The sequence below is a fragment of the Myotis yumanensis genome, unplaced genomic scaffold (assembly GCF_028538775.1).
Source record: "Myotis yumanensis isolate MYYU_CA2020_CCGP unplaced genomic scaffold, mMyoYum1.0.hap1 SCAF_17, whole genome shotgun sequence".
In the NCBI taxonomy this organism is placed as follows: domain Eukaryota; kingdom Metazoa; phylum Chordata; class Mammalia; order Chiroptera; family Vespertilionidae; genus Myotis; species Myotis yumanensis.
In genome coordinates, this window is record NW_027223768.1 from 16688167 (window position 1) to 16711501 (window position 23335).

At 33.9% G+C, this 23335-nt stretch overlaps 1 protein-coding gene across 2 annotated transcripts in view; it reads right to left on the minus strand.

Annotated features, from left to right (window-relative positions):
* Nucleotides 1–23335, minus strand: part of KIFAP3 (kinesin associated protein 3) — a 115077-nt gene that overhangs the window by 59326 nt on the left and 32416 nt on the right. For both annotated transcript variants that reach the window (XM_070395722.1, XM_070395723.1), the window contains 2 exons: nt 21711–21873; nt 5042–5142 (listed from right to left, as the gene is read on the minus strand). In XM_070395722.1, coding sequence (XP_070251823.1) covers nt 5042–5142; nt 21711–21873 — 264 coding nt within the window. The remainder of the gene's footprint in view (nt 1–5041; nt 5143–21710; nt 21874–23335) is intronic.

The following is a 23335-nucleotide window of genomic DNA, read 5'->3' on the forward strand; positions in this document are numbered from 1 at the left end:
CAATTGGAGAGCAAAATAAAAAACACAAATCCACTTATAATTACTCCAAAAATAAAATACTTATGTATAATTCTAACAAAACTCTATGTAAATATAATTTGCTATACACTGGAAACTACAAAATACTAAAGCAGGTTGGCATGTATCATGCCTTTTCCCAGAGGGCAACTCTTTAACCCAAATACTGCTACTGGAATCTTTGGGTAAAAAAAATCATTAAACACTTAATAATGTTATAGGCTAAAAAAATTCTATGGCAAAAATAAAGTAATCTAAATTTATTGAATATACATTTAACAGATTTTGCAACTTTTCTATAAATTAACTGCCAATTAAAATTACATTATAATTTAATAAAAATATAGGTGACAATCCTCTAGTTAATGAAATTACTATGTTTGTCATATTCATTAAGAACCTACTATAGATTTTTTTTCTAAACTTTTACTGATATAAGAAGCTTTTTGTAATAACAAAATATGTTATATCAAAGCAAATCTTTAAGAAGGCAAAATATCTGTTGTTATCTTCTTGAAATTAACCTTGCGGTATGAAAACTGCCCTTAGAAAATGGAGTTACAGGTGATATGTTTAGAAATTGAGGGTTTTTAATTTTTGTAATTTCCATGTTACATCCTGTGGTGAAATAATCAGGAGCTAGATTTAAAAAAAATAAGGTATGATTTGAAATCTTATCCAACACCCACCCCCCAAGATCAAGAGAAATCAGGACTAAATGTGAATTAAATGTATCATGATATAGAATTAGTTTTTCATAATAAGAAAGAGAAACACTTCAATTTTAATTAAAGCACTCACATTTTAAAATAATAGTTTAGTTCAAACTCCATGTGCAATATGATGTCTTTAATTTGATTGCTACCCATGGCACTTCAAAAGTAAGTGTAATTGCTGACAACTAGGAAATATTAAAACTAGATTTGTTCTGCTTTAACTATGTCCATTGTCATCTTTTACTAATTTAACTAGAAGGCACTATAAGGGCTTCAGCCTGTGCAATGAAGAGGCAATAGTGCTCAATCAGACAAGTCCCATATTGAGTATCAGATACCAAAGACCCACGACTGAAATCACTGTGTCTAGACTCTCTGGCACCTGACTTTACTTATTTACCAGTGACCAGAGGCCAACCCCCACAGCTCTCTGTATTCACATACACCTCTACCAGCCCCAACCCCCTGCCCAAACATCTTTGAATGATTATGGCAGAACTTTGCATGCCTCAGGAATCTCTTCTGACTGGCTACTCCCTAGCTCTGCTGTTTGAAGTGATGCTCTGGTTTCTGAACTTCAGCAGATAATGGCAGGCAGGAGCAAAGGGGGCTGTCAGAAAGGACGTTTACCAGCATTCAGCTAAAAAGAAGCATGTAGATCAAAGAGGGGCCAAACAGGACAACTGTGGTGGAAAACATGTGGATCACTATGAAGATCCCTGAACACTGTTCTAGGGTAAAATATTAAATAACACCATGACATCATTACCTAAACATGTACTTTGATTGGCCACTCTATTACCAATAAATACTTTTATAAGCATCTGGTTGGCATTTGCACCTATTTAAACAAAACATGCATCTCAGAGGTCTAAATAACAATGAACTGTTAATGTGTACTTTTAACTATTATTAGAATACAACTATTAACTCCTGGTTATCCAAGTATGCTGACCTAAGACAATTTACCCACTGAGACCATTAAGATCATACGTAAAGAAAAGACTTGCCCTGGCCCCAAAATTTTGCAGAATACTGACATAATAGGAAAAAAATTAGAATATATTGGATAATTAGAGGCAGTAAAAAAGTACAAAAGAAGCAAAGCAACATAATATTGAAAGACATTATAGGACACACTGTATATATAATCAACTACGCTGAATGTTAATTTTCAAAAGTGAACTCTAATCTAATTATAGGTTTAACCTATAAAACACATATAAAAAGAGCAGTATTTCAATTGGACTATGAATGGATCCAAAATAATGAGAAAAAGATCGGCTATTTTACTAATAATACCTTACTTAGTGTTTTACAGCTTAGAAAAGCTCCTTAATATATCTCTAGTTTAATGAAAGAATATGACATACTACATACTGTAATCACTGATATGAATGAGTACTGAATCTTTGCTTTCCCATTTTCAAAGTGATTTTAGCCTTCTCTTTGAAAAATTTATTTGCAATACTTGACCATCTTCTTTTTTTTTTTTTACCATCTTCACTAAATAAAAAATATGCATAATCTCAAAGTGAATAGAGTATTGTATTAACTCTAAAATATTCTGAACCTCAGATATAATTTTATTTAAATAAATAATAAATTTGTTGTCACAAAGAAGCTTAAAGCTTTACTGGTGTTTTAAACATTAATTCAAAAAGCCAATAACTATGAAAGGACTATCTTTTTGACTCCTGGAGGAATTAAATTGAATTCCAGATATGCTTCCGATGATTCTTTTATTTTATAATGAACCTGGAACTGGGTGGCATATCAAGCCATGTCAACTTTTCCCTAAATATGTCAAAACTGAGTCCTGTAAAAGTACAAGTTATAGGCTGGATAGCACTTTAGGAACAAGTATATTCTAGAGTATCATTTGGTTTCTCATAATGTGACCTCATACTAAAAAGCTTCAGGATGTTTATGACATAATTTGATAATGTAACCTCACCTAACCCTATTAGGATTGAAGTTTTAAAAAGATAAAATGTTAAATACTAAGTGAGTTTAAGAAGATTCTGTTAATAAAATATACATCATAAATGTTCTGAAAACCTTATTGCAAAAATGTTTGATGTTAGGAAATTATCTGGCAAGAAAACATGCATCAATATTGTTCTAAAAGGTCTGAGAGAATTTTCTACACATAAAGTTGTCAACAAATAGATAATAAAATGTCTCCAAGGTGAACAAAATAGGCTTTTATTTATGATTCTTTATTTAAAAGAAAGTTTTATATTTTATGTCTGAGATTATACATTCTAAGAGAGAAGGGTAACTCCAAATTCAAGATTCAACAAAATAACTTTTCCATCCCCTTTTAGTTTAGATTTCTCTCCTTTATTTAATTTTATTTTTTTTAAAAACTATAATCTGGATAAAAAGTCAATCTAGGCATGAATATTATTCTTTTTTGGCTGCTTTCCAATTCATATCCTGTAGTCAATGAAGTTCTGACACTAAATGGGATTGAAAAAGGAACACCCTTTGAAACTGCAAAGCAGAGACCCTGGGAACATGTGGAGTGAAACTGTAGTAAATCACCTGTAATCTCCCTCTGACATGGCTACTCTTTTATTGAAAACTTGTTTGACAAAAAGCTTGATTACACTTCGCATTGGCTACAGTCTGACATGCGTTATCTTTGTAAGAAGTCTTGCCTTGTTAGATAAAATATGCTATATATTCTTTAAAGGAAGTCTATTTCCTATAAACACACATAACTAGCTTATCTCCTGACATAAAAGGCTAAGAAGTTATCCTTGAGAGTTTATCAGTTTTTAATTGTATGTAGATAAAGTGTTAAAATTCTGGAATATAAAATTCAATTTTAGAATTTTCTTACTGATTTGGGATGAACAGAAGGACGTTCAATTAATGAACAAAGAAATTATGGTTTATTTTTATTATTTATTACTTTCCTAATAATACAAAGTTAATAACTTACATTATGCTAACGAGAAAGTGCCTTTTAGGAGGCTTAAGAGCAATTACTTTTAATAAGTATAAACTATTATTCATATTCTAAAGTGCTTTTAAAAGTGTTATTTTATTGTGCATTATATATCCTATAATTTTCCTTTATCTATTTTAGAAAAACATTTTATAGAAAATAATGTAATATTAAAATCAGCCCAACCAGTGTTTTAAAACAGATAATCAAATTACTGGAGCTCAGTTTAATAAAGATTAATGGAACACTAGTTATTCTATGAATGTAAATTCCCTAAGAGTAAAATCATATGTATAGAATCTCTACCCTTACAGTCCATGCAAACAAAAAAAAAATCATTAAACTCTTTCAAGTAGACTTTAACATATGAAATGAAATGCATCAAGCAACTGAGAACAGTGCTATAAAAATAATTTTTATGAAGCACTTTCCCATCAGCGAATGCAAAGCACTTAAAACCATCAACCATAATAGAATTAAGGGCAATTGGCAAAGTTGGGAAATGTTTGTAATATGACAGAGTTCAAATAGTTATCTATGTATCTATATCTTATTTACTAATCATGAAAATATTAACACGACAATGAAAAAACTGGCAAGAGACATGAAGGAATAATTTATAACATAATATGGATACAAAACATAAAAAATGTTCAATCTCATCATAGAAATGTAAATAAAAAGACACTTCATTTTTAGAGAAATGATAATACCCAGTGTTACTAAAAGTGAAATGTTAGCTGGAAATATAAATTTATGTCTTTTTAGAAGGTAATTTAGCCACAATACGTCAAATACAAAAGTGTTCATGCTTTTTGACCTAGTAATTCTACTTTTAGGAATTTAAACTAAAGAAAAATCAGAGATATGAATAAACATTTGTATACTATAATATTTATCCCACATTTTTTCAGTTGCTTACACACCTTTACTTCTGTTTTTATGTGATAAAATAGAAAAAAACTAAACATACAATTTAACAATATTTAAATTATGGCACATTTATGCAACAATGTTATACAACTATTAGAAAATTTTGAAGAACATTCAATAACACGGGAGAATACTTATAGTCTGTTCGGTAAATAAAACAATGTGTAATTATATAGAGCATATAATCCCAATATATTATTTTTTAACAATGTAAAGGAAATGTACCAAAATATTAAATGATTATCTCTGCATTTGGGATAACAGTTATTTTCATTTTATACTCTTCTGTACTTATACCAAATTTATATTATAATGGATTAAAAATTTATTTTTAGGAAAAGGGCATCTTGGAAATAAGAGAAAAATGAAAAAAAATTTTTTGAGTGTAGTTTTTAAGAACACTGAAACGACCTACCTGTGGTATACAGTCAGTATATGCGAACATTGATTTAAAGCGGTCATCCATGCTTATGTGGTAAAGTACACACATTGCTATCTGTTTGTAGTTTTCATTGCCTGGGAATAAGAAATCATAGAAATGGTGATTGATAATTATATGATTAAATTTTTTGGTATAACTCACTCCAATTAATGGATTAAAAATTTTAAACTACTGACTCCAAGCTCTTCTAGAAAATATTTCAAGCTCCCTATTTCAATTCCCAAGTCTGGAACAAACTATCTGTGAAATATTATAAACTTCCAAGAGATAATGTATATTTTAAAAGATATATTTTTGGATAAAACATGAGGCCCAAACCTAAAAATTAATAATTTTCAGTAGCCCACTATAAAGTTGACCACCTCATCCTTATTTTTTAAATCAAAATATGTTAACACTTTCCTATAAGGATCTGCTGTCCCAGAAGCACAGGCTTAGGAGAATCACCCCATATTACAAGGCTCGGTTCTGATAAGAACTCTTCATTATTCTCTCATTCTCAACAGGTTATAAACTCCTTAACAAAAATAAACTTGAGAAAAGGAAATCATTACAGTACAGATTATTGTCATCAATGTATGTTCCTCTACCACCACCACAAACAATGAGAATCTCTTCCTTCTTTCAAATTTTCTTGGGTGTAATACAGGGGTCCTCAAACTACGGCCCGCGGGCCACATGCAAATACAAACATTGTATTTGTTCCCGTTTTGTTTTTTTACTTCAAAATAAGATATGTGCAGTGTGCATAGGAATTTGTTCATAGTTTTTTTTTAAACTATAGTCCGGCTCTCCAACGGTCTGAGGGACAGTGAACTGGCCCCCACGTTAAAAAGTTTGAGGACCCCTGGTGTAATAGAACTTAACTTCTCTCCTAGAGTGGGGAATGGTCTTGGAGGGGATGGCCTATTAGGAAAATGAAAGGACACAGAGAGAGAAGTCTGAAAATACTGAAGACAAACCTCCCAACTAGCTATATTACTTCATATATCTTCGAGTAGCACGTGCCAGGCAAATAAAACCTACAGGAGTTTCCCCCTTGTTTGGGCTGAGCACAATCGAACAAAAGAAACTGGAATATGACCAGCACTACACCAGAGATATTTTTTCCTTGAGGAAAGTGTGAAAGGAGGTGATGACAGACCTAAGGGACTACAATACTGTACTCGGAAGTCTATATAACCCAAGCTGCTGATATGTCTTCTAGATTTTGTCTGGGTAAAGGTTCCCTAGAAGTTAATCAATCGATTTGCAAATATCTATAAATCTGATTTTCATCTCTTTTTATATTTATTTAAGAAATGAAAAAAGACTCAACTGACACTTGCCCTTTTATTCAGGAAAAAAATGTAAATAATTCATAAATGGTATTGTTACCCAGATGTTACCTTGGTGATTCTAATTCAATCTTGTTACATGCCACATATTTCCTTTATCCTCTAAAGAATTGCAATATATGCCCTGACAAGTTTGGCTCAGTGGCTAGAGAGTCGGCCTGTGGACTGAAGAGTCCCAGGTTCGATTCCGGTCAAGGGCATGTACCTTGGTTGCGGGCACATCCCCAGTAGGGGGTGTGCAGGAGGCAGCTGATGGATGGATGTTTCTCTCTCATGGATGTTTCTAACTTTCTATCCCTCTCCCTTCCTCTCTGTAAAAAATCAATAAAATATATTAAAAAAAAAGAATTGCAATATATGAGTGACGATTACAGCATGTAAACCACAGGTACCTTATTCATTGATTCAATAATTATATAAATGATTAACTTGATAAAAAACAGCCTAGTAGATATTTGACAGCTGCAACAAAAGACAAAGTATTTTAGGAGAAAAATGAATACCTGGAGAGAGAAGAGTGAATACCTGGAAATAACCTGAATTCATTTCTTCAAACACAGCTGCATACAGAAAATAGAGGCTTTCTGGCTGCCAACACTTATTATTACTTAAAGGCTAATTTTCAGATCATATAGCAATAAACAGCCATTAAGAGAGATTAAATGGTCCGAGTAAAATAAGAGCTTATCCTTTATTATAAGTAAATAATCTTTATTTATTGAAAGAAAGGATATCTTAGTTCCTAAAACCTAAAAACAAAACAAAACCAACAACCAAAAAATAACAAAAACAAAACACAAAACACCAACAAACAAACCACCACCCAACAATCTTATATATCCTAAATGAATTCGAGGGGCTGAAGGATGATTTTCTCCTAAGAATTCATGACGGAGAACTATAAACTCCAGCTAACTAGCTATGATTCCTCCACATCCTACAAATGGCAGGCATTTCAAAAGGGCTCCTTTAAGACTTATAGACATCAATTATTCCCTAACAGCATCCCAAGTAAAAACAGGCTGCCAATAGTATGCTGGCAGAGCACCAAAGGCCCTGTGAGTTCTGAGCCGAGCAGTGAAAAGACTGAGTATTTTGAGAACTAGGCCTTAATGAGTAGAGGTGGATTAGGCAAATCTGTTCAAGTAATAAGGCCTGGCTGGAAAAAAAAATGGCCTCGTCATTACACTTCTTTTGGTATTTATGGTAATAAACATGAATCATGATGAACTCACTGGCTATTAAATGCAGAGGTCATAAGTACTTCGATAGGATTTCCACAGGAATTCACCGTTAATTAGCTGGATCATTATTTGAAAGTGTTCCTGAATTATCTTAGCAGTTGTGCAGCCATTCCTCCAAAATTGGTCATTCCCAGCTGAGGGCAGTTAATGCCTTAACAAACTGGTCATTAACTCCAGTAACTGACTTTGTGGGAATTACTGCTCTTATAAAATACAGTCAAGAGGTTTTGTCTTTCTTTCTTTCTTTTTAAAGAAATTGCAGCTGTAGTTCAGCTGGAACAGCTGAAGGAGGAAAAAATCAGCTCTCCGGGCTGCTCTCACGATCAATATTCTGCCAATTAAAGGGCAAACGCATGCTGATGGGTTTTGAATTTTAAAATGTCTTCAGTTTTTTCATCTCTGAAGTGATTAGTAAAAACACCATTTAGCCACTAATTTTGTAAGACACTTGGGATTTTCCATTCACAGTTCAGTCATGCAGAAATATGAGTTCTGAACACCAGAACTCGAGGCCAAATTTCCGCTTCTGCAGTAGACCCAGCCCAACACTTTGTAAAAACAGAGTGAGAACACAAGTTATGGGCAACATCATTAGCCAGATTCTTATTCCCTTCTACACTCCATGTCTTCATTCAAAGTAGAAAACTCCCTTTGAAGTCACAAAGCTCCATGAAAAGGTAAAAGAAGTGGCAATATAAGCACCCTTCTATTAGAATAGAGTAGCATCAAGGCCATATTTTACTCCTAGAAAGTCTATGTGAATACAACATAGTTCAAAAATCACATGTGTCTTTAAGTTTCCTATAGAGTCAGAGCCCTTAAAGCTTTATCAATATAGTGAAAATGCCACAGGCAAAAACACCACTTAAAAGATAATTGCAACAATTATTGAACATATATATTGAACACAGTGAAATATACTTAAAAATATACTGAAGGTACATTAGAACAACTTTGGTACATGTGTCCACATAATTTTATGTTTTACCTATTAAAACTTGAAATTGGAGAGACCAATTTTTAAGAATGCAACTATATGGATAGTCTCCTATTTTATAATATACTTGTTCACAATCAAATCTAGTAAAGGTTTGAGGTAAATAGATAAAAACCAAGTATTTTTAACCATAAGTTGAGGTGGTGTGGGGAGTGACAATTTATAGGTTACAATGATCAGTATGAAAACAAGTGTAACAATAGTTTTGTGAAACAATGATTCATGGATAAATGATTTTGTGTCCAATGATTTAATTTAAAAAGTATTAAGAAACTGAAATTGTAAATCTACCATTAAGCTCAATAGCTATTACATTAATAGGCATTCACTTAATAAGTGCTCTAAATCCAACACTTTTGATGCATTTTCATTCCTGTTTAGTATGTAAAACTGTACATTTTGCCATGTAGCTTATTTTTAAAATATTTTCAGTTATTTTATTACCTTGTCTGTAATATTCTTTAATTACACCCAGAGCATACCACAACAACTTCTTTATAATACATCCTACAAAATATGCATGCTTGTGGTACAAATGATAAGGACCAAAATAAAGCCCTTAACAATGCCTGCTTTCTACTTTACAGGTCCCCATCATTGACTTAATGTGCTTTGGTCAGCCTTTACCATCTAGAAATGGAGACACCCCAGGCAATATTCACACACTGAGTATTGGAACCAGCTGGTGATAGAAGAATCTTAAGAAAAAAGGCTTCTTGATTTAATTGGGAAAACAGGAGGAAGCATAAATTTTACTGCCATTAATAACTTCAAGCAATCTTGATATGACTCTACCTCACCCTGACGGCTAGACATGTGCTTTTTGTTAAAGCGTTTGCCACATCTAACCCCTATTGTTTGCTCACTTGATCAGGTAAGAAAATGTAGGTTTATTTATAGGATAATGAGGCCTATTAAAATTGAGAAACAGTGCAGTAGTCTATGAGGACCTGCGTTCCAAAACAGATGTGTGAAATTCCATAACAGTTTTGTAATAAACAGGCTAAATGAAGTTATTAAACAAAACCTACTTTAAGTTTCTTAAAGAAACCTTCATAAAGGCAACCTAGTTTTTTTAAAAAAAGAAAACACCTCCTATTTGGAAAACATTATTCTGACCATTTCCAAAGAGTTTTTAATAATCAAGTCAGAAAAGGCCACTTATAAAATATTGCTCTCTTCACAAAATAAAGGTAAGCTTTATTTCTTCATTTTATGATGGTTCTGATAAATTAAAAATTAAGTCATACTGATATGTAATGAAAAAAGCGAATTTCACATTATGGAGGAATTGCAAAGATGTTCAGAACTTAACTTTTCCAATTTTCTTTTAAGGACCTATGACAGAATGGTCAAAGAAAATAACCCTTCATTTTTAAGTTTAGAGTCCAGCTCTGGCCATCTCCAACAATAAGGGAAATCAGACTTGTCTTAATCGGAAGAAATAAAACATTTATCACTTAACTCTTGACCTGGTCTGACTCCTGACATGCCGACAAAACCTTTCTACAGCCGTGGAAATGTCCTGAAACCCAGATTGTCTAAGGTGTATCAGGTGCCACTCCTCCTCTCAAAACCCCGCTGGGTCCCATCCCAGAATATAGCAACATTTATGTGAATTTAGAAAACCTCGGAAACTCTCATTTATTTTTCAGTGAGGAGAATACAGCCTATTATTACTCTGACTAAAGTCTGGATCCTTTGCGAAATGATTTATGTGGAATTCTGAAGCAGGCATAACGGTGTGCTATTGAACCCGGGAATCCTCATTTTCTTGCCAATCACCAATAACACTGGTTGAAGCAAAAACCAGCCATGCAAATTAGTATGGACACACCTCAAATGGAGAAGAGTCAAAATTTATACAGATAGGGATTTGAATCAAGATCTGAACTGTGGCTCAAATGTTCATACCTGTATATCCAGTGCCATACATAAACACTGACCGTGTGGCTCTGCTGAGGAAAGGGCAACTTTAACAAAGTTGTCTGAGATAGTTAACTTTGGTAGCTAACCTGCACACAGATTCATAAATTATATGCTAAAGTGCCTAATACAAGTTAAGCACTTGATGAATATTTATTGAGTATGAGTTTGACCTTTAGCTATTACAATCTTTATAAATACTGAAAAGCTTAGCAACATCTCTAGGTAACATTACTAATTCCTCAATTTTTAGAAACATTCTGATCTCTGCTCATAAATAAACTAAGCAAGTCTGGCAAGGCATGGTCATTTGTGATGCTGGCTTCAACATTACACAGACTTTTGAATACTTTAAAAGAACAGTATGCTAATCCAAGATCAAACCTACCATTTCATCTAAATAGTGCTTCTCAAACTATCTGTGGTGTAGGGCCAGTTTTTTATTTTTCCTCTAAATGTGTCAAAGACCAATACTTTTGTAAAGTATAATAAAAATGTAATTAAATAAAAGATATGCAAAATAGAAGTTCAAAATTTGTATTATGATATTCAGAAGAGATACTTTTATTTAAGTTGCTATAGGTGTCTGAATGCTTATTCTCAATTTCTGGATTTACTCATTGCAGGCCAGTGATACTTTGAGTATCACTCTATTAGAAGATTCCTCAATTCACTCAAGATATCTACGTCAAATAATAAAAGTGAAATTACAGCAATGTTTGAAACAAACCCCTAGAAATAGTCAAAACTACGAAGCAAGAAGACTTTTTCTGTGCTCCTGACACTTTTCATTCAGCAACCATTAGCCTGTAAAGCCTTCCCCTTCCTTTTCTTCCTCCTTGTTGTAACTAACATTTACACAAGGCTTTCTATGAATTCTCTCATCTGCTTCACATAACAGTCCTATGACCTCGGTCTTATTTTATTCCCTTGTTTTCTGAACAAGACAGAAAGCTCAGTGAAGATTAATTTACTTTCCTAAGGCCACTTCGAGAAAGAGTGAAGGGAAGGAAGAAGACTCAAGCTCAGCTCTTTTGAAGTTCACTCCTTTCATGTGTTCCTTTCATACACTAATCCATCCACCCACCCAGCAATATTTATTGAGAACCTACACTATGCCAGGCACAACTCTACATTTTCATGGAGCTTGTAGTTTTTGGGGCCTGGGGCATGGTGGTGATGGTGGGTGGATAGTGACACAAGAAATAAGATAATTATATGACAGATAGATTATGTGGTGATTAAGTGTTGTAGAGAAAAATAAAAAATGAGAGAGAATCAGGAGCCAGGGATTGAAATTTTAAGTACAGCCACTTGAAAGCAAAGCCTGAAGGAGGTGAGAAAAACAATGCAAAAAACTAGGAAAGAACATTCTAGGCAGCAGGAACAGGAAGTGCAAAAGTTCTGAGGTAGGAGTGTCTACTAGGTTTAAGGAATAGCAAAGAGGCCAATGTGCCGTTAGCAGAAAGAACAAGAGAGAGAATGCTACAAGATGTAGTTTCAGAGGTAAGGAGATGGGAGAGAACCTATAACTCTTACTGGCCTTTATAAGGAGTTTGGTTCTTCCTCTGAGATGGGAAGTCATGGAAAGTTTTGTGCAGAGAAATGACATTATTTCATTTAAAGTTTAATAGGATCACTCTGTGTGCTATGTTAAAGAAAGACTAAGGCCAGGGAGGAAGCACAAAGACCCGTTAGGATGCTACTGCATTAAAACAGGAAAGAGATGATAGCGGCTGGGATCAGGGTGGTAAGCAGCTGTATTTTGAAGGTAGAGCTGACTGATCTGACAGATTAGATGTAGGGACAGAGGAAAAGTGAGGATTCAAGGATAAAACTTCCCCCATTTTGGGCAGTTAACTTGAAAGAGGAAGTTTCCACTTATAAAGATGGAAAAGACTGTGAAAATAAGGTTTTAAGGAGGATTGGGGGTGGGAGGGTCAGTAGCATAATTTTGAATGTGTTGAATCTCATGTACTTATAAGGCATCCAAGTGGTAATGTTTGGAATAAGAAAACAGAGAAGGGGCTGAAATTATCTTTATTCAGCAAAGGCAGGATATTTAAGTGGAATGGATAAAGTCACCAAAGGAGTAAGTACAGATAAAGAAAAAGCCTAAGGATGAAGCCTTAGGGGGTATTCTATGCTTAGAGATTGGGGAGATGAGGTGGAGGCAGAGGGAAGACTGAGAAGGAATGGTTATTTGGGAAGAATACCAGAGAGTCCTGTGTTCTGGAAAATCAACGAAAAAGGTTAAAGAAGAGAACTGTATCAAATGCTGTTCATAAGTTGAATGTGAATGTTGTGAACTGGGTTTAGTAATGTGGAAGTCACTGGAACTTGATCATAGTAGTGTGATCGGCTGTGTGTGTGTGTTTGGGGGAGGGGAGGATAGGGGAAAATGGGTATAAAGCCTGATTGCAGAAGATTAAAAAGAGCACTAGCTAGGTAGCTCAGTTGGTTTGTTAGAGCATGGTCCCGATATGCCAAGGTTGCAGGTTTGATCCCTGGTCAGGGCACATACAAAGAAGCAACCAATGAGTGCATGAATAAATGGAACAACAAATCGATATTTCTCTCTCTCTAAAATCCATAGATAATTTTTTTTAAAAAAAGGACTTTTAAAAAAGATTAAAAAGAGTATAGAACACTGAGGGAGGGAACTGAGAGAGAAAGGGAACAGGAGACAGGGAGAGAGGAAGAGGAGAGCAGACAGCAAACAGAAAAGGATATAAATGTATGTAAAAAGAGAAATGGAGACAGGAAATGAAGACAACTCTTTTGAGGCACCTTGTAATGATAGAAAGAAAGGAAATGTGATGATAGCTGGAAGGTAAAAGAGTACAGTGAGAGTCAAGAGGAATTTTTATTAAGATAGAGGAACAGCATATTTGTATGTGAATGGGAATGATCTACTAGAGTGGGGAAAAATTAATGAAACGAGAAGAGAGTGGAATTTCTGGAGAAAGGAACTGGAGTAGGTGAGAGCGAATGGGGTGGAAGCAAAGTATAGACAGATACAGTTTGGCAGCAGAAACTCATGGACATACTCTTCTGACTGCATCTACCCTCTCAGTGAAATGGGAAGCAAAAAAAGGTAATGAACTGAGAACAAGGATGAGGATGAGGTTGGATTTGTGAGGAGAAAGTAGAGAAATGAAATTCTCATGTAAAAGAGTGGGGGAATGACCAGACAAAGAAAATGTAATATGACTGTTGGGCAGCATTAAAAGTCTAGTATTGTTAATTATCCAGAATTTATTGTATGCAGCCATCCCTCTGAGCTCAGGGTCTTCCATCTTCACAATCCTACACCATGTCATGCACTCTCCAACCCCTTCAAAAAGCACCAAAAAAATGACTCTAAGATGTGAGTTGCTGAATATGCAGATGTCCAAAGAGCAAGGTAAGAAATGTAACTAAATGTCTAGAATTAAGAGAAAATAAGGGTTATCCTAGGGTAATGGGAGTACTTGGGTAATGCCTAGAAATCCAAAAAGAAGATTAAGAAAATATAGTTTGGCAAAACCAAGTATGTCCTCTAGCTGCATTTAAGAAGCTAATTTAAGACTCCTTGTGAATTATTATTACCAGGAGTGTTTTCATTTAATAGGAATTAAAAGCTTTAAAGGAACGCTCTAATTCAAAGTGTGCTCTGAGGACTCCTGAAGGAGAGCCACGAAGTCACACCATTTTAACACAACACTAATATATTATTTTCCTTTTTAAAACTCTCATTTTTTTAAAATAAGAAGCTACACGACATGCTATACATGACATAATGATATATGATATCACAACAGATTGCTAAGAAGATATTCGAGCCAGCTGTTGTCTATTAAGTCTCACTTTCTTTTTAGAAAAAAAATTACTTTTCATAAAAATATTTATGTCCACTTGTAGCAGGTTATTTTTAAATGAGTAAGTATTAATTTTTTATCAGTTTCAATTTTGAAGACCATAAATATTCATAGATATAACTCCTCATAATTAAAAGCTCTTGGGGGATCCTCAATAATTTTTAAGAGTGTGAAGGGGCATCCTGAGACCAAAAGTTTGAAAATGGATGTGCTAACCACTGAATTCCTACCATCTCTTCATAAACAGGGGAGACTTAGAAAATAGCAGCAAAATTGTGGAAAGTGGTCACTGTCTGTAATTTGCAGGCAACTATCTAATTCCTAAACATGAGGTTGGCTGTGCCTATTCAATTTTTAGTTTAACAAATGATAAAATTCACATATGTCTGATGAAACATGTATATTTTATAAGGCTTTTAAATCTCTTTGAAATCAAGTTAAAAATTAAAAAGCTGGCATGAAAACTCGGAACATTACTCAATTTAAAAAACAATTATCATTCACAAAGAAAAAAATGTAAACAAACTCAAAATTGTCTAAAAGAGTTCACCAGTGAAATCTGGTAGTTTTAAAATAAAATTAAATATACACTCTGTAATACACTGTCTCTATTGTGTGATATTTACACTTTATGCATGCACCAATGTCATGATGAAATAGATTGTTGCAAAGAACACATTTCTACTGTACGTTTATTTATGCTTGCTTCTATGCTAATCATTTCCAAGCACATCAAACAATACTCAGCTTAAGAAATATCCAGCTAAAGCAACTGAGAGTTGCAAAAACATTATTTGCCTAGTGCATCAGACAAAATGCTAAAAAGATTTAGTTTTCAAGCTGCTTTTGAAACACTATCAGTGCATTCTCCAGGGAACTGAAGAATACAGTGTGACAAGGAATTTCCTTGCCATCTCCCAACCCAGAATACTCTGACATAAGGAAGCACTCCTGAGATACATCAAGGTCAAATGGCTTTAGGACTTATGACAAGAAAATGTATTTTTAAATGATCTGATTCTTAGATGAGCCAAAAAAGTCTTTAAGCACTTTAAAAAAGTGAATTCAATATCATAAAAACCTGAACAAACTGTCTATCAATTGGATAGGTTAAAGCCAAGGTTTCTAGGTCCAATTCAATTTGCATATAATTACATTTGCTATGACATAAACCATTGGCTACGATAGGTGTTCCAAATGAAATCATAAAGTTATTAGGTATAAGTAACTATGAAAAGAACCGAAAAGATTTGTAACTGAACTAGGCAGAGATAACTTTAGGATCCTTATGAATAACATATCAAAAAATAAAATAAGAAATGAGTAATTTTGGTGGTATTTAAGAAAAGAAAAACAAAGGAATATTTCAATAAAGGTTTTCTATAAATTCAAATATAATTTTTGAAACATTTCAAGAGAGAATACCATTCTCTATGTCTCAGAAAACATAAAAACTCTTCAAATCAACCAATTTCAAGATTAAGTCTGAGAAAGAAAAATTTACATAATAATTTCTAAAATTTCTTATTTCTCTTTGTGTCCCTGATGTCAAAGGAATAAAAATTCTTAAATGAAATGCTTTATATGATAAAATAATATTAAAATAAATTTTGGCAATATTGAATTACTGTTCACTCAGAGCCTCACACGGCCAAAGAGCTAAGCCATAACAAATTCTCCTTTGCCTGTAATAATTATTCAGATCTCAAAACCTTCCTCCATTACATATATATATTTTTCAGTTATTCAGCAATTCTCACAACAGCAGGGGTCGCAATGTACTAGTTAAATGTTTCAGGATACAAGAGAAGGAGATTAAATGTTCACACAGCACAGCTTTATTGGAACCTGAAAGATTCATGATTCATTGTACTCTAGTTAAAGTAATCTATTATTAAGTATAAAAAGATTTTTCAGTTATGGGGTCCCCAAATAATACTAAAAAACCTACTTAAAATCTGATAGCATTTCCAGTTGAAACAGCATCCCTTAAAAGTCACTTGTGACAAGTTCTACCACATATATAGCCCTACAACAGTGCTTTTGCATTTTTTGCATCTTTTAAAAAAATAAGTAATTTCTATATATAAAATGGGTAATTCTTTAATTCAGTCACCTGTCAACATGAACATATGTTAAACAATGCATTTATTTCTAATGAAATAAATGGCCACTCATATTCTACTGCCTGCTCTTTAATTCCTTCTCCATGACTACAGTGAAGAAAATGCAGCCCGAATTCTTTAACTATTTGATTTACAGAAGATTTTTTCCACTTCAAAAAAAATTTCATTCCCATGTAATAACTCCAAGTATTTGTCAAAGAATAACCTGGAACAATTTAGATGATCAACTGATCAACACATTAAAAGTCCAGCAGAGACAGTAATAGTTCTGAAGATTTAAAGGGAAAGAAGTCTAATCACTCCCTTAGTTCAATGTTTTTCAACTGAACATAGAAATCAATCAGAGAACATAAAATCAATGAGTAAGTCATAAGTAGAATTAAAAAATAGAAAATATAGCGCATTACACATAGAAATGGTAAATATGTCTTTGTGAACACTTAAAAATTACACTGTTATCGCTTCTCGGCCTTTTGACTAAGATCAAGTGTAAAAATTACACTGTTAAACTAAATATATAATATAGATAATTAAAATATGTATATTAATATACACATATGGATATATGCACATACATATACACATCACATCACATAAACGTGTGAGTATTCAGGTGTAATGTAAAATGTATCTTACTATAGACTGGGGTAAAAGATGTTTGAAAGTCTCTGCTCTAGATGAATTATTTCCTATTCCTTTAAAATCTGTTCTCTATAATGCTTCCTGACTACAACATCTATATAATCCTAATGGTAAAAGATTAGATATATTAAACATATTATTACTCAATTGAGAGGCTTAGTTTACTGTGTTAGGAGTTAATGATTTAATTTTCCACACAAGTAACATTTACATTGACAAATGTAAAAATGACCATCCTAATAATTACTTATCAGAAAATCATTTATACACTGAATAATATTTCTTTGAACATAGCAGAGAGCACAATCAAGCAAAATGGGTTTCTTCACAGTCAAAAGAAATGTTGCAAAGTCCATGCAATAAACATCACTAGGAAGAGAACATTAGGAAGAGAACCCTTCGGGCATTCATTTGGAATTCATTTTTAACAAAGTATACACTTCAAATAAGTTCAGCTGTTGGTTTCCAAGACCACAGGAGATTAGAACTGTATTTTTAGAGGAGAGGAAAATTGCTGCTATGAAATTGCTGCTAGTGCAGAAGAAATGAGAAGTGACAGCCAAGGACAAGAGGGGAAACAGGAAAACTGCATATAAAAATTAAAATACATGGCATTCACGGGCCATTCAACAAGGGGAAATACTTGAGCACAGTAACATCTGTAGCCTTGTATAATAAATTATCTCCAGAATTGCAAACCTGAATCAATGATAACAAAAGCAACAGCTAATATAGAGCACTTGAACCCAGGCCCTCTGGCTCCAAAGCCTATAGTTTTATCTAGTATACTATACTCTTCTCAATAAAAATTTAAATTATGTTCATGTCATTAAGGAAAATTTAAGAATATATTTAACAAAAGGATGTAATCAATTTGAAAAGACCTGCATATAAAATCGTATAAGCTGGAAAACTTTAAAAAAGACCCATTTCTAGCTATTATTTGTATTCTGCATATTTCTATAGTAATTTAACATATGTATAATTCCCTAACATTTACTGCATTATCTCATTAACCTTTCCCTATTAATATGTACAATTATTATCTATATACTGGAGATGAGAAAACTATCATATGGGTTAAGTAATTTGCAAAATATCACATAGCAAGTAAGTGATAACAACAATATTCAAAGTCATATAGTCTGGCTCCATAATTCTAGCTTTTAATTAGTATGCTGTGTTACCTACAGTTGCTAGTTATAGTACATACGGCAGTATTTGCTAAAATGTCTCACAGTGTATTTTTTAAGAGATTCTAGTTAATCCTGGAAACCCAGCTAAAATTCCAAAAATTAAAAGAAACCACACCTTTTACGATCATTAGGCTGCTTGTTACCAATGTTCCAGTTCTAATCTTTGCAAGCACTTATCCAGCCCCTTAAAGTACAGCATGGCCACGTGACTTAATTTCATCAATAGAAATGTAAATAAAAATATTTATCACTCCAAGTGGAAGCCTTTAAGAAAAGTTTGCAGTTCTCCATTTTCTTGTTCTACCAGACTGTGTCCTTGACTGATGCTAACATGGACCAGCACTTTCCACTCATTCATGCAATTTGAGCAAGAAATAAACAACTGTTGTTTTTTAAGCTACTAAGATCTGAGGGTTGTTTATTAATCATCATAGCCTTGTCCTCCTGATATATTTATTAGATAGATTTTTCCTAGGAAGTGATGGATAAAAGGGGCCATCTTGGGGACATGATAAAATAAAGTTTACAACATGGTTTTATGTTCCAAAAGTTCATATTGAATCAGTTACTTGGAATTTGGAACATTTTTTTTTATAGGCTCACCTTATAAATATCTTACAGAAGCTTATTAAAACCCATAATTTAAAGAAAAAAGGGTAGAAAATAACAGTGCCATTAAAATAATTAAATTAAAAGAACTAAGTAATAGATGTAAACTTGTAGACATTTTGAAGCACTTCACAGATGTTGAACGCACTATTCCTTCTCTAGTGTGTATTGATTTTTTGTTCAGTATGGTCATTTTCTCCCTTTCCTTGACCCTGGAAGATCAGTAGATACTCTCTCTGCTTATGAATGACTACCATTGCTTCCATGGCTTGTAAGTGGAATGAAAAGGAAGAACTAAAGAAAGTTATTAAGTGACAGGAGAAGAGCTGACTTTGGGTGGTGGGCACATGGTACAATATATAGATTTTGTACCACAGAAACCCACACCTGAAACCTACATGTTCATTTTGACCAATGTCATCTCAATACATTTAATAAAAAAAGAAAGTTATTAAGCAAAAGATATATGAATATTTGAAAAAAAAGAAACTGCTTAAGTTAAATTCACTGATTTGTGAGAAATAAAATAGAGGGATACTTGTTAATAAGATATGAAATGAGTATTCTGTAATTTCCCAAAAATTTCTTTAAAATCGTGTTTCATAAAGGTAGGTGACTGAATATTGAACAAACCAAAGAGATTATGAATTCTTTCAGGATAAGGACTATAATTTATTCATCTTCATACACTGAGAATCTGACATAACATTTGATATATAATTCTGCTAGATTATGATAAATGGAGGGTCACATCATTAAATGCAAGACCCATCAATTTCACTTCAAAAAATATATTTTTTTATTGATTTAAGAGAGGAAGGGAGAGAGAGAGAAACATCAATGATGAGAGAGAATCATTGATTGGCTGCCTCCTGTATGCCCCCTTCTGGGGATCGAACCCTCAACCTGGGTTGTACCCTGACAGAGAATTGAATTGTAACCTCCTGGTTCATGGGCCAATGCTCAACCACTGAGCCACACAATTTCACTTTTAAAGTTTTTCTGTTTCTTCACTAATGTTTGTATTGGTTCCCCAAAAGCAAATCTTGAAAGTACTCCTCAACGTAATTTCTTCTAAAACGTGTAATAAAAGTCCTGTGCAATATTTGTGGATTTACCAATTAACCAAATATTTTTGGATTGACTAATAGATTAAAAGTTTCCTATTCTGAGAAAAGAGCAAGAAATAAGTTAAAACTTATTTCTAAGCCCTGGCTGGTATGTTCAGTGGTTAGAGAATCGGCCTGTACACTGGAAGGTCTCAGGTTTGATTCCCAGTCAAAGGTATATACCTGGATTAAAGGTGCAATCCCTGGGCCTGATCAAGGTGCGTGTTGGAGGCAACCATTCAATGTGTGTGTCTCTCTCTCTTTCTCTCTCCTCTTACATCTTCCTTCTACTCTGAAGAATCAATGGAAAATATATTCTCACTCCTCAGGTGAGGATTATAAGAAAACCAAAACAAAAAACAACAACCCCAAAACAACTTTTTTTTTAAAGCAGACTTGGAGAACTGGATTTTTAAATTATAGCTCTGCATAGTCTATTTAATCATTGCCCACTTAATATCACTATACATAGTAGTTTACAATAGTAGTTAATAAAGCCAACTTTGGCAGCAGGTAGCCCTGAGTTGGAATTTGAGCTCTGCTTTTTATCAGCTATGTAATCCTGAGTACAGATCTCAGACATGGATTCCATGAGATAATGTAATTAAAGCACAGAGCTAAATGACTGGCACAGTAAATGTTCAATAAATGTTAATAATAGTATTACAAAGAAAATAATGATGTCAACAAGAGATTGCATTAAGAGATATTAGATAGCAAAGAATAAACATATTTTTAAATCATTCCACTACTATCCCACTACTATGGGAAACAGTTACAAAATATTTGACTCTATGGAGAACACTACAAAACAAGAATGAAACTTCGGTACTGAAACAAAGGAACAGTCTTAAAAGACAAGTGAGAATTAGCTTTCTGGTTAGTAAAGGCAGTGGCATCCCTGGTAGAAGGAAAAAGCAGATGAACAGGCACATAGGCATAAAAAGAGCTTGTTTAGGGAACTCTGAGGGCTCAGCAAGGACACAGTATACAGCATGTGCTGGGAAGTAGTAGTTGCCTGTAAAGACAGACACTGAACAGACGAAGATCAAGGGTGAATAATACCCTGCTAAGAAGCATTATGTAAAAACACAGAAGCGTTAGCACCTGAATCCATCCTTGCTATGTAGATCTCTTTCTAACAGCTAAAAGGAAAAATGTATCATCAACTGAATCCTCCCATACAATATTTTCTAACTCACACTATATAAAAATGCCCTTTTTTTTTACTTAATGACAAAAAGGCTCACCAAATTTGTGTAGTTGTCAGGAGTATTTTAAAAGTATGGCAGCATACAAGAACTTAAATGATACCTGCTTTTAAAAAAAATGAAGAGAAAATAATTTTCCCTCTTGCTTCCCTGTGTAGTTGCACATAGATTTAACTTTCACATGGGTAAATGAAGTCAGAGTTAACATTCCAGTGCATTCTACAGCACCAAAGGAATCCTGGCATGTGTCATTTTTCATTCATTGTTCATTTTTAAGTTCCTAATCAAAGATTATATATTCAGCTGACTTTTCAACACACTGCTCAATTTTCTAATGATGTTGGAAATTCCAAGCAACACTATCATGAATTTTTAAAAAGCATACCTAGGAGTGCAGTGAGTTTGGGGAGCAGTCCAACTTGTACCATCTTATTCCTCAGTCCTGTGTCAAAGGACAGGTTTAATAAAAGTCGGAGGGTGATATTCAGCAGGTCTTCATGTTCACAAGGTACCATTTTTACCAGTTTTTCAACAATATCCATTTCCACCTATGTAAAATAATAATACAAATGCAGTGAGGTTCTGTTGCACAATAAGACAAAAAAAAAGACTATAATTTTTCATTGTATCCTAATTATGTTAAGCTATATACTCATTTTAATCCACAAACTTCTCTAAAAGCACACTTTAAAAAAATTTATTTATTTTTATCTTTATTGTTCAAAGTATTACAGATGTCCTCTTTTATTCCCCATTGACCTCTTCTGGCCCCTACGTTCCCCCCACCCCAGGCCTTCACCACACCATTGCTTGTGCCCGTGGGTTATGCATATCAGCATACACGTTATTTGGTTAATCTCTTCCCACCCATCCACCACCGCCTTTCCTCTGTTCCATGCTTCTATGTCTCTGGATCTATTATGTTCATCAGTTTATTTTGTTCTTTAGATTCCACATGAGTGAGATCATGTGATACTTGTCTTTCTCTAATTGGCTTATTTCACTTTGCATAATACTCTCCAGGTCCCTCCATGCTGTCTCAAAGAGTGAGATCCTTCTTTTTTACTGCTGCATAGTATCCCATGGTGTAAATGTACTCGAGCTTTTTTCATCCTCTCATCTACTGATGGGCACTTGGGCTATTTCCAGATCTTAGCTATTGCAAATTGCACTGATGTGAACATAGAGGTGCATATATTATTTCTGATTGGCATGAAAGCAAACTTTTGAGGCGAAAATATACATTGCCACATCATCCCTTCCTTCCTTTACATAATAGAATCAACTAGAGGACAAGTTACACCAGTTTCTTGAAAATACATGGGTCGCCACCTACTAAGTGCCAGCCCTGTGCTAGAGCAAACAAGATCTAGTCCTGGCCTTCAAGGATTGCAGTCTAGAAAGAGGACAGAGAAATGGAACAAATAATTAAATACAATGTGATGAAATGGAATGCATAAAGTGCTCTGGAAGCAACATGGAAGGAAGCACTAAGCTACCTAGAAGAAAAGACTTTAAATTAGAAACAAAGTTCTTTAAAATGTGTAATAATTTGCTCTCTGGTTAAGAGAAGAGAAAGCCAGTGGTCAGGCACTAGGGCATAAAAGCTTGTTGAGAGATGGCTGTGCTTTGGATGACTACAATACAAAGTATATGCTGGAGAGTGGCAGGTGCCCAGGACAGACACTGGACAGATCACAAAAAGCTTTTAATGCTCTGTGAAGAGGTTTAAATTGTCCTATAGGCAGTAAAGTGCCCAGAATGGTTTTTGGTTCAGAGGGTGATATGGTCAGACTGAGTAATATACAAACAAACATATCAGTACACACACACACACACACACACACACACACACAAAGATACAAACAAGTGCTTATGGTACACTGTATAGGTAGAGATTGAAGGTAAGTGCTGAAGAATATATTGCCTTGTGATTAGGGTTTGAATCAAAAAAAGAACATAAAGATTGAAGAGGAAAGACTCATTTGAGAGGTATTTAAGAGATATAGT